This window comes from Schistocerca americana, chromosome 1, assembly GCF_021461395.2.
Source record: "Schistocerca americana isolate TAMUIC-IGC-003095 chromosome 1, iqSchAmer2.1, whole genome shotgun sequence".
NCBI lineage: Eukaryota > Metazoa > Arthropoda > Insecta > Orthoptera > Acrididae > Schistocerca > Schistocerca americana.
This window is the reverse complement of record NC_060119.1, coordinates 465,364,101-465,377,541: the sequence shown is the minus strand read 5'-3', so window position 1 is coordinate 465,377,541 and position 13,441 is coordinate 465,364,101. Positions and strand designations below refer to the sequence as shown.

General features: G+C 36.7%; 1 protein-coding gene across 4 annotated transcripts in view; it reads left to right on the top strand.

Annotated features, from left to right (window-relative positions):
* LOC124603490 (AP-1 complex subunit gamma-1) overlaps positions 1 to 13,441 on the top strand; it is a 184,668-nt gene that overhangs the window by 40,144 nt on the left and 131,083 nt on the right. For all 4 annotated transcript variants that reach the window (XM_047136400.1, XM_047136399.1, XM_047136402.1 and 1 more), the window contains one exon: positions 11,741 to 11,979. In XM_047136400.1, the coding sequence (XP_046992356.1) occupies positions 11,741 to 11,979 (239 nt within the window). The remainder of the gene's footprint in view (positions 1 to 11,740; positions 11,980 to 13,441) is intronic.

Sequence of the window (13,441 nt, the reverse complement as noted above, 5' to 3'; positions counted from 1 at the left end):
CAATTGAATCAGTGTATGCACCCAGGCCAGAGGGAGTGCAACATCATATTGGCAAGTGGTCTTATAAATTTGACGCGATTTTGTAACCACCGAAATGACATCAGATACCAGTTTTGCTAGAATAAGTGATTTACTTGAGTCTGATGCAATTTATACTGTAAATGAGGGAAGGTAGAGAAAGTGGTGCAGCTGAAAATTCCTTCTGTAATTATACAGTGAGGTGACAAAAGTCATGGGATAGTGATATGCACATACACAGGTGGTGGTAATAACGCATTTCTAAGGTATAAAGAGGCAGTGCATTGGCAGAGCCATTATTTGTACTCCGGTGATTCATATGAAAATGTTTTGGACGTAACTATAGCCACGTGACAGGAATTGACAGACTTTGACACGGAATGGTATCTGTAGCTAAACTTAAGTGACGTTCCATTTTGGAAATCATTAGGGAATTTAATAAACTTAGATCCAGAGTGTCAGGAGTGTGCTGAGAACGCCAAATTTCAGGTTTTACCTCTCGCAACAGGAAACACAGTGGCCAGTGGCCTCCACTTAATGACTGTGCATAACAGCATTTGTGTAGAGTTGTCATTGCTAACAGACAAGCAACACTGCATGAAATAACTGCAGAAATCAGTGTGAGGCATATGATGAACATATCCATTAGGACAGTGCAGCGAAATTTGACATTAATGGACTGTGGCAGAAGACAGGCAATACAACTGCCTTTGCTAACAGCATTGCATCACCTGCAGTGCCTCTCCTAGGCTCGTGACCATATATGTTGGATCCTAGATGACTGGAAAACGATGGACTGTTCAGGTGAGTGCCAATTTCAGTTGGCAAGAGCTGACGGTAGCGTTCAAGTATGGCGCAGACCCTGTGAAGCCATGAACCCAGGTTGTTAATGAAGCACTGTGCAAGCTGGTGGTGACTCCATAATGGTGTGGGCTGTGTTTATGTGGAACGGACTGGGTACTCTGGTCCAACTGAACCGATCATTGATTGGAAATAGGTATGTTTGGCTACTTGGAGAACATTTGCAGCCATTCATGGACTTCATGTTTCCAAACAACATTGGAATTTTTATGGATGACAATGTGCCATATCATAGGCTCACAACTGTTCGCAATTGGTTTGAAAAACATTCTGGACAATTTGAGTGAATGATTTGGCCACCGACATCGAGCAACATGAAGCCCATTGAACATTTCTGGGACACAATCAAGAGGTCATTTTATGCACAAAACTCTGAACCAGCAAGATTTTTGCCATTATAGACAGCTGTGGAGGCAGCGTGACTCACTATTTCTGCAGAGGACTTCCAACGACTTGTTGAGTTCATGCCACATAGAGTTGCTGCAATGCACCGAGCAAAAGGTGGTGTGACACAATATTAAGAGGTATCCCATGACTTTGGTCACCTCAGTGTGTAATTGGCGTAGACAAGTTTACTAGATTAGGCGAGCTTACCATTTCAACAATGGTAATTATTCATTATGCCAACTAACAGCCACCACTATTCTACAAGTTCATCATGGATTGATTTAAGATTATGTTATTGCAACAGGATAGACTTCTTGTTGGTGTTTCTGAAAAGAACTCTCAGATCATGTTATTTGAACCCATTAGCACCTGAATCATTTTTTGTATTTTTTTATATTTGTTACTTATAACTCGTTTTTTGCTTTGAAAAAGAATCATTCAAAGTGAAAAGAAAACAAGTTTTCGTTCTAGTTTTAATATAATATGCCATACCATATACAGAACACTAATCTCAAATGAAAGCCAAATGTAAATTTATGTCATAAGTTTTACATATTTTTCTTCAGATAGAAACAAATCAAACATGAGTACAAATTACAAATAAAAAACAACAAAGTACTTTGTTTGCTAAGCAGCAGAACATTCAACACACAGGCCCACATTGAATTTCTTGTATTGTTACTGGGTACATGCTGATGTCTTACAGTTTATTCCAACACATTGGCTTCTTTTCCATTTGGGTATTTTCATAATCAGATTTTTCATTTCATCAAAGCAGAGTTTGTCTGCTACAGTACTGGAGTATGGGGATTGTCCAAGTTCTTTCTACAGCATCATATACCTTGTCATATATAATTGCTCAATTTCTCTTCAGAAATTTATGCGAGAGACTGCATTTCCAGGGACTGTGTAGTGGTTTCCAATAAACGACTTAAAACTACCCAGTACCGATTCATGTCGTGGATATCTATTCTGTACTTTTTCACTGTTTGACAAAATTAAACAATGGAAAATCCAGGATGGAATAATGACAATATTATGGAAAGGATAGATTGCTACTCCCCATTGAGTCACAAATAGGCACAACAGAAAGATTGCTGGAACAGTAAGCTTTCACCCAAACACGCCTCCTTCAAAACTAGACAGCGCGCGCGTGCACACACACACACACACACACACACACACACACACACACACACACACACACACACACACACACTCTGTCTCTAGCTGCCAAGGCCAGTCAGGCTAATATTGTCATTACTCACCGTTTAATTCAATCAGTCACTTCCATACATGTGCTTGCTGTATTTGGTCTGGATGGAGGGTGAAGGAACTTCAGTGTATTCCCTGAACTGCTAAGAATATCTTTTAACATTAGTTACTGGGTTCACATTAGGTTATATCTGATGCTACAGGATGTGATTTACACAGAAACAGACCATTTATGTTTTGTGTGGCAGAATGAATACAGTGAAACCTCTGTTTTATGTTTTTGTGTGGTCCAGTATTAAAAACCATAAAATTGAGGGACATTCCGAATTGAAGAAAATGTTAAAACCACCAAAATACAAGCGAAAATATATGTAATTGGCATATTTAATTAAAAACTGTAATCCTGTCCATTACTTTGCATAAAATCTGTGCAAGTGAATGAAAATAAATCTACAATACAATGTTTACACAATTTTTTGTGGTAATGAATTTCATTAGTTCTTAAAAAAATCACAAATGTGTGACAGCAAGTAAACACTCATAAAAAAATTGAAATTGGTATCTGTGTACAGGGTAATAGAGCTATTTTCCGACATGCTACAAACACAAATTATATACTTCAAAATGAGTGTTTTTGAGAGTCTTTTATTTGTGCTCACCCAGACAAAAGCAAAAATTGGTGAACACTGTGAATTAAACCTAAAATTTTGAAGTGCGTTGAAAGGTGTTGGAATCCAATATGTGAGGGTGAGTGTTTCCCTTCTGTAGCCAATGGCAGTGCAGCATACTCTGATTAGGCGAGTGCAGTGATCTCTAGAGTATTGCTTGCGAACTTTTCTTTGTTCATTGTGCTGAGTGTTTGAGGTGTAATGCTCTACAGCATTGCCAACACCCGCCGTTTGCACTTAAGCTCGCCGCTTGCTGTAGTGTAAACACAGCAGGTTTCATGAAAGCATAAATATACAAACAAGCTTTCCTTCTCATACGGTACTTATTTATACCAATGAATATGAAATAAAGTTAAGCCTGCTGTGATTTCAGTGTTTCTATGTCCCAGCAATTCGTTACATTTATGACCATCTGCCTGCCGTCACAACACATTAAACACCATTGAGGACAGCAACAATAAAAGAACAAGCCATCGCACAATTATTCACTGAACACATCCTGTTAATTCTGGTGCCGCACATATTAAATGGAGTAACTTATGTTCGCTGTGGTCAGTAAGGCATGATATGTACCAGATTCTGTCGATGGGCTCCAAGCAGAACCACTGTAAGTAAAATTAATGCATGGTAGTGAAGGGCATACAAAGTATGACTATATAAATTAAGCCTAAGTGGAAGCTGCAGTCACTCCATTTGTTATACACCTATAGCGTCGCAACGACTGAAGAGAATCGTTCAATGTCACAGAAGTGCAACCCTTCCACACATAACAGCAGATTTCAGTGCTGCGCCATTAACAAGAGTCAGGATGCAAACCATTCGACGAAACATCATCAGTATGGGCATTTGTAGTCTACAGCCCACTCATATGCCATTGATGACTGCACGACAAAAAAGCTTTACACCTCGCCTGGGCCCGTCAACACCAACATTGGACTGTTGATTACTGGAAACATGTTGCCTGGTCAGATGAGTCTTGTTTCAAATTTTATCGAGCCGATGCACATGTATGGGTATGGAAACGACGTCATGAATCCATGGACCCTGCATGTTAGCGGGGGACTGTTCAAGTTGGTAGAGGCACTGTAAAGGTATGGGCGTGTGCTTTTGGAATGACATGAGACCCATGATACTTCTAGGTATGACACTGACAGGTGACACATACGTAAGCATCCTGTCTAATCAACTGCATCCATCCATGTCCATTGTGCATTCTGACGGACTTTGGGAATTCCAGCAGGACAATGCGACACTCCACACGTCCAGAATTGCTACAGAATGGCTCCAGGAATACTCTTCTGAGTTTGAACACTTCCACTGGCCACCAAACTCCCCAGACATGAACATTATTGAGCATATCTGGGATGCCGTGCAACATATTGTTCTGAAGAGATCTCCATCCGCTCGAACTCTTACAGATTTATGGACAGCTCTGCAGGATTCGTGGTGTGGCACTTATAACTAATTTGGTCACATCAAATGTCAGTGGGACAAAATGGCATGGAGTCAAGCGGGGCATCGAGTAAGAATGTAGAATTGAGGTAAACCTCACTAGGAAGAAATATAAAATTAGGGATTTTTTAACATTGATCTTATTGTTTTTCATGGGGACTATAAATTTATGGTGTAGAATCATGAAAAACTTAAAATCAGAGAATGTAAAATCAAAGTTCCATTGCAGAACCTCTTTCATCTACCTCTACTTTTCTTCTTCTTTGGAAAGGAGCAATTTTCAGGGATAATATTCTTTTTGTTACAATCCCAATAAGCCTAAAATAACACAAAATTGCAACGACAATGGGCATAATAGAATAACGCCTGAAATTTCTTCTTTAAGTGTGCACGTTAGGACTTAGCATTACTTTTATGTAACCCTGAAAGTGTAGCTTGTTTTTTCACACTACAAACAGTGTTGCATGAATTTAAATATATGGCATGTAGTTGTTGATATGTAAAGGAACTACGTACAAATTTTGAACCTGAAGAATTACATATTTCAATTGTTATACTTCTCTAAAGCCATGGTGTGACGTGATTCAGGCTGCACGGAAAAATGTTTAGATTCAACGGCGAAACATTCAATGTAGTGGACTGCTTCTTACAACTACTAACACAGGAATGAAAGAACAGCGATTCATCAATCCTTAAATAAGCATAGCAAATTATAAAAGTTTACCTTGTCGAAGAAATCGGTAAAAGTTCAGTCTTGTCATGTATATGATTAATGTAACGCTGCTCACTAATGGGTTGATTTTATGATGATTTATGGTGGAGGGCACTAAAACTAATGGGTTAATGAGGAAGATTGCTGTTGTGCACAGAGAAAAGTCTTATCCAAGATTTGAACCATATGACAATGAAACTCAGAGTCTATAGAGACTTTCTGAAATTGGGGAAAACACCTCACTTAATAAATGAAACTGAAGCAATAAAATTATATTCAGACAAAATAATTCAACTGGATGGATAAAAAATCTTCTCACCAAGTGGCAGCAGAACATACACATTAAAGGAGGTTATAATTAGGCAAGCTTTCGGAGCCGGTGGCCACAGAACACCAATATAGTAGAAGTGCAAAGACCACGTTATTATACGGAAACACAGAACGACACCAGCGCTACTTGTGGCCTGGCTGTGAACTTCGATACGAAAAAATATGGCGCGAAAATCTCTTATGTTTATTTCTAAATACGCGAATTAGATGACAATATGTTTCATTTAATCTTTGAATGTGGGCCACATAATGCAGTAATAAAGGTTTTTGAGATCTTGCAAAGTAATATATAAAAGAAATCTCAATCAAAAACACACATTAACTACTCGTAGCTGCAGTTTACATTGTGAAAATTTTCGTAAATTATGATGTCACCTTTTGACTGTGAAATTTTTTTGTAAAACTCAATATTGCGATTTTGGCCGTGTGGCTGATATCATGTGGAAATAAACGAGCTTTAGCACATATCAGACTAAAAAATCATCTGACATTGCATGCATATATAAATGATTTTTACGTTTCCACATATCCTAAAGCACATTATGTCCACTCGCATGATCGAAAGTGGAATAGTAGGTTACACAAATAAATAACTACACAGCTAATGGATAACCAAGAGGTCATTTACAAAAAAATCTGTGCTACAAACCAAGGATGTACTGTAAAGTCTACAAAATCGATTTATTATTTTTTCTGTTGATTGTTATTATTGGATATTCAGTCATCTGAAATTGAACTTCTGCACAGTTCAAATAAATTTATGAAATACACAAAATGCTTCTTTACATCAACTGAAAAACAAATTGGGAGCAGAGCAGGTAGACACTCTATGAATGTAGCCAAAATGTTTTTGCCAATGAGACATACAAAGAAAATGAACTGCAACACACAAAATTTTTTTTCTTTTTTCCCCAACTTGGCTGTTATTTTGGCAACACCCATCATGTTTAAATAATGAAAGAAGACACTGGTACAACATTTATTTTTAACATTTTTATTTATTTACTTCCTCTTTGAAAACACTGTTTGATACACTACTGAAAATTAACACAAATTCCCCTTGACAGCACTTTATTCATTATACTTTTAGAATCCAATCATCACATCTAGAAAGTGTTAAGTTATGTGCCTGCTGAATTACCAAATTTTGTCATAACAAGTCAAAGGCATGATTTTGATACAAGAACATTTGTATATGTATAGGGAGCTTACTCTCATTGTACACATAATAAACAAAATACAAAGTCTTTTAACATGATTTGAACTTCTTTTTAAGTTGTTGCATACACAATTTCCTCTTGTTTGTAAATTTCTTTTCTTTCACATACTTGTATATTATAAATGGAATACTTGTCTTCAGAAGTCTCTCTTCAATGTCATGTTTATTACAAATTGTTGTATGAGACAGAACAAATGTTTTTGTGTAGTTTTGTTGTGTGACCATGACTATTTAGATATTCATACAGCTGATCATGGAGTGCCCTTAGGAAAATCATGACTCTTTCACTTGCATATTTCAAATGAGAATGCTCCTCACTATTCTCTTTAAATGAGGTAAACAAATGATTTTCAGTCACAACAGAGGAGTAGAGACTGGTATTACATGTTTCACAATCATCTGGTACATCTATGGCTTTTAGTACATAGCCTGCTACATAGGCTAAGGATTGTTGATCTTCTACAGACTCGATGATACCGTCTGAGTAAGAATAAATTTGCTCAGGTGTATCAGTGTCTTTCATCTCACATTCACTTAAATGTTCACTCCTACCACTAGCTGCCAAAAAGTGACACAAACTGCTCAAGGGAGTGTAATCATCATTTTCACAGTTACTTACACTCATGGCTTTGAAAGGCAAAGTCATATGATTGACAACACAAGTCTTCAGAGCTTGTACAAACTGAAAACAAGTTGGGTTTGTATTAGCAATACCATGTTGTCTTATACAACAAAAGAAATTTTCTCAAGCATCTTGATTGAACGCCTTTAAATTTAAGTACTTAAAGCCAACCACTTTCAAGGTCTCCCACAAGAAAATAATAGACTGTAATGTAATCTGCCAACCTTTTATGAAGCTAAACATATTAGTCTTGTTTCTTCCCGTTTTTAAATCTATTATTTGCCAGCTGCCTATTTCCCTCAATATGCTATACCACATTTCTAAATGTGGCGCATTTTCTGATAAAGCACACCTAAATTGTTTTCCATCCCTGGGATATTGCTCATTACTGTTGAGTGAATCAAAGAGATTATCTACCTTTTCCACAAACTCAGCTGTGTGTATAGCTTCAGATGGTAATGTGTGAGTAGAAACATATGTTTCAATTGCAGCTGCAACAGTATGGCTCATTTGTGCAGCAGCAACTTTTACCTTCATTTTGACATAAAAGAACACTGTACTGATGTACTCAAGCTTTGCTGCTTTGTGAGGTTCAAATTGAATTTTATTATCTATCAAAGCATTTCTAGTGTTTTTGAGCAGATGTGGTACATCATAAATGGTAACAATTGGTTGATTATTGACGACAAAATGAAATATACTGAGCTTCAACAAATTTGCTTCACACAGTTGCTTAAGGGCCTTTTGGTTTGTTGCATTCTGGTCACATACAGTACAAACCACTTTGAACCCAATATTCTGTAGTTCACTTATGATGTGAACAATGAGTGATTTCAAATGGGTGTAGTGGAAAGTGGTTGCAGTAAAGTAATATGCTAGAACTTGTTTCCAAGTTCTGTGAATGCCTTTCAGCATAAAAACCAATGCTTGACTAGCAGCTACAGGTGAGCGTCCTAAATGACCCAAGTCCTGATACCCATAGATTAGCTGTTTGTGTGCATCATAGTACATACCATCATCCAGAGACATTTCATCAAAAAGTAGAGCACAGTACTTGTCATTTTCATGCATATTACTTACTTCCCTTGATAAAAAGTTTAATAAAGCTGGATTAAGTCCTGTATCAAATGGTATGTGGGAAAGCACTCCCTTGAGCAGCCTGATAGATGGAAGGGAGAAGTATGTGGCCAAATATCTGTACAACCAGGGACTATGCTTATAAATAGATACAGCAAATGCCTAATCTTGTATAGACCACCGTACTGCTGTGTGCTGCATATTGGCATTTCTTAACTGACTATTAATAAAAGTTTTAGTCACATCATTCAACTCTTCTTCAATTAACTGAAATTTCCTGTCATCATACAACTCTTTTAGAATTTTCAATTTATTCCTCTCATTCTGTAGCTGTTTTTTCAATTTACACACTCTAGAAACTGTAATTCTATGCAATTTATACATTTTGTGTTTTCTTGGAGTTAAATCACGTTCAGAAACGCCAGATCCCATTACACCTGCACTACTTTCAACATCATAAACAGGTGAGCATAAAAAGCTGTACTTACCATCATCTGTGCTCTGTAAAGGGGGACTGCTTCGTTGTATTACTATAGATTTTGCATTGTGACCTGTCTCGTGCACACTTGTATTTGCACCCGATGTGGTGAAACCGCCACCACCACCACCACCACCAGTGTAACACAGATGGGTGGGGGGAGGATGATACAACACCAATTCCATGTGCTTTGGTATAACACCAGGATTTAGCCTGTGTCTAGTGAAGTTCACAAAATCTGCTTCATAAAAATGATCCTCACACATATAATAATAACTACAGTTGATACCTTCATCTATATTACAGATCAATTTCCACTTCTTTAAAGTCTCACTTTTTGATGCAGCTGGAAATTTATAGAAATGTTTATTCTTGTGTTTGGAATTTATTTTTACATAATAACTACTCCTGCATCCAGGAAACTTGCACGAGTATTTCAATTTCAGTCTCAAACTGGATTCTTCTCTTCCTGTATGATCCATCCTCATGAGTCTGAAATGTTATTCAAACCAAAAATTAGGAACGAGAAAAAAGATCAGGTATGGTTTACATTGATTAATGTTAAAGAAAACTCAATGTGAAATTAATTTCACTATCAAAAATCATATTAGCTTATGTCTAAATGCAGCTATCCTGTACTGAAGTATTGATAACTGCTATCATGGCTTGTAATCTGATGTGTTATTGCTACAAAATAGTGAAAAAACGAAACAAATTCTCATTTCTACTACGGATATGCACATCACTCTATATATAACTGCGTGAGCGTAGTTGCGCTATATTCTATATTCAACACTACTTCGTTAAACAGTGCTAAACAGTGCTATCAGGCGGTAGAAACACTGCTTATTGTACCATTTCAGTATATTTCAGCATCTTGATACCATGGTAAATACCAAATTCAACTGTACATTATCAGTAACAGTTACAGCTGTAAATCTGTATTACATTGTGTTGAGCATTAAAGTGCGAGAAGATTTCTACTGCATTGGATATTGCCACAATAATACGTGTAAATGTTCAACTGCTTGAAGGACCTGCTTTGTGTGACTTCGAAACAAATGTCTTATTATGTGAGAACACAACCTTTGTCGATACAACAGCAACAAACACTTTTTACCTGGATAGAGTGTTATGTACTGTACAGAATATTTACTGTCGAAAACAGGAAATAGAACACACTCAAGGCATTACGAATCAATTGTAACACGTCCAATATTTGGTATGTAGTAAACGGCACAATAAATGATACTTATTATGTCACTAAGAGTACTTCGTGGCAAAAAGGAAGATGAATCAAAGCCAAAATTATATTCCATTACAGGATTCGGAAAGTTGAATACAAACTATGTCAAAAACTGCTAGCATGGGATTCTCTATGAAATACAAGGAAATATTAACAGAAATAAAAAATATACTTACCCTTTAAGTAAACTGAGCAATGGAAATTGTATTTCTTTGCAGGAACAAATATACAAGAGTCCACAGAACGTAATGTGATGATACAACCTCGTGTTTTATATGAAACAAAAGTAAAAAAGTAAATACTGAATCATCACACCATCAAATATTACGAATGCATCCAAAAATTAAGCAGAATAATAAACGAAAAATCACAATCACGTTGCTACGATACCAAAACAATTATGGAAGACTACGTCATCCAATAGGAACACGAGACTATAAATTGCTAAACTTGCAGCGCTCCAAGTGGCCTGGGACCAAACCAACGTCGTGTTACCGGAAATCCCTATATGAGTTTCACCCCCCTGCCGGTGGCTCCTTATTCAGGCAGAAGGGTCGAAGGGGAAGGAAGAGGAGTGAAGGAAAAGGGTTAGAGAGGTCTAGAAAAAGGGATAGGTTTCAGGACAGTCACTCAGAACTGCAGCTCAGGGGAGACTACAACCTTTCTGCCTGGAGGAGGAGCCTCTGGCTCTGAAAGCTTGCCTAATTATAATCTTCTATTATATAAATGTTCTGCCGCCACTTGGTGAGGAGATTATTTATTTATCCAATTAAATTATTTTGGCAAAAATTGATTGTTTTTGTTGTTATAATAAAATTATATTCTGTGTTATTTGCATTGTTTTAAAGTACTAATTTCATTTCATTTTTAAAGCTCTCATACATGTATAGAAATCATGAGATTCATGTACTTCAAAGTTTTTAACACTAACAAAAAGTGAGTGGAGGGTAAATTATGCACTTTTCCTGTTGTTAACCCTATTATTATTATTATTATTATTATTTAGTTATGTTATACAATCCACGTACATCAGATAATCTAACTTGTTACATTGTGTTAGTTGGCATGATGCTCTCAAATATGATTATTACCATTTCTTTCATACACTCTTTTTGCATACTTTAATTATGGTCAGTATTCTATTTGCATCAAGTTTCCTCAGTTACGGTCTGTGGTTTAACGAATTCCCAAGTACCACTCTCCCAGAAGTTCCCAAGTAACCAAAATGTTATTTACTGTATGAACAGAAACTGTGACACCAAAATTTTCTTCAAATAGATGCACAAGAATACAGTTGTTCCCGATACCTATTTTTTGTAAATGTGAGTAAACAGCAGAGGCCTTTTGTTGATACTGCAGATTTGGTTTTAAGTACAGTGACAAAACAAGTTGTATTGTTAATTTAAAGTTTACTGTTTATGTATAAATATATAACTGTTTTGTAAATTGTTTCAGTGATCTGAATAGCTCTACACAGTTTGTTGTTGGATTAGCTCTTTGTACACTAGGAGCAATAGCATCCCCAGAAATGTCAAGAGACCTTGCTGCAGAAGTGGAACGACTCATGAAATCTCCTAATGCTTACATCAGGAAAAAAGCAGCATTATGTGCTTTCAGAATTATTCGAAAAGTACCAGAACTAATGGAAATTTTTTTACCAGCCACAAGGTCACTTCTGTCAGAGAAGAACCATGGTATGTTCTACATCTTCTGGAGAATAAAATACTTGGATTCTGGAATTAATATTAAAATTGTATCTTAGGAGGGACAGTCATTGTTGCTGGAACTAGCAAAGATAGTCAATTGCTTCAAAAACAAGTTCATAAAGTTATGCTCTAGTTTGAACAGTTCCCTAGATACAGATGTAAATATTTATTATTAATGTTGTTGTTATTATTATTATTATTATTATTGCTACTACTATTTTGATTACTACCACTGCTAAATTACAAGGTTTTTTGTTATTAATTTGTGAACATTGATTAGGATTTATATAATAGGATAAATTCCTAAATTTCATAAACATATCTCCATAAAGGGGTGAATAAAGAAGCAGGTTCGAAAGGATGTAGATTGCAGTAGTTATTCAGAAATGAAGAGGCTTGCACACTGCAGACTAGTATGGAGAGCTGCATTAAAACAGTCTTTGGATGACATGGACAACAACTACTACAATGATGCAGCAGTTTTCTGCAAATGTTTTCAGCAAATTAAAAGAAAAAAAAAACAGTACCATTTGCATAATAGTGATTTATTCGCAATCAGACCAGTTGTAACAGTCAGTCAATCTCCACAGTTCATATAGAATAGCCCTTATTATGAGAAGGCAAAGCCTCAGTCGGTAATCCTTTTTATTTAATTATTTCAAAATGCATTTTTGGCAGTCCACAATAGATTGTCAGCAAACCATGATCAGTTTTAGCTCATTTCTGCATCAATTAATTTTCGTTTCTGTATTTTACAAATAAGGTAATTATATGTTTACTAGCTGGGCCCGGGGGGTTATCTACAGTTAAACTGTCAGTTGTAAGGAAACATTAATGCCGAAACTTACTACCCACACATACGTGCCATCACAAATGTTCTCTTGAAGGTATTGCAGCATGAGCCACCTGCCGTCCAGCGAAATGGCGGCAGAACACTGGTCCCTCAAAACCCTCTCGTTTGCTTAAGGAAAAAATTTTTACGTGATTGAGTAGCAAAGTACAAAATGTGCCAGGAAAGGGAGTAAATATTTGCACAACTGTTTGTGGCATGGCTAGTGCAGAAAATATCATAATTATCTTACTATGTGTGGAAAGCCAGAAATCCGGTGCAATACATCTGTATAAACTACGGTCTGTGACTTCCTGAAATTTCTGGTTCTTGATACACACGAGCAGCCAACGTAAAGCTGTCCATGCGAGAAACATGGGGTGCCCAGATGAATACCTGCCACATTTAATGTTTGTCCTTGACTCTTATTTGTAAGGATTGAGAAGGCCACTTTCAGGAGGTACTGCAAGTGTTACAAATGGAATGGAAAATTTGTTTGGGATGATGGGAATTCGTGATATTATTACTCTCTCTTCCATGGTTCCACCAGTGATATAGGACGGCACAATATGCTTTCTCATGTCCTTGATGCGTAACCTGGTGCCATTGCACAATCGTGAT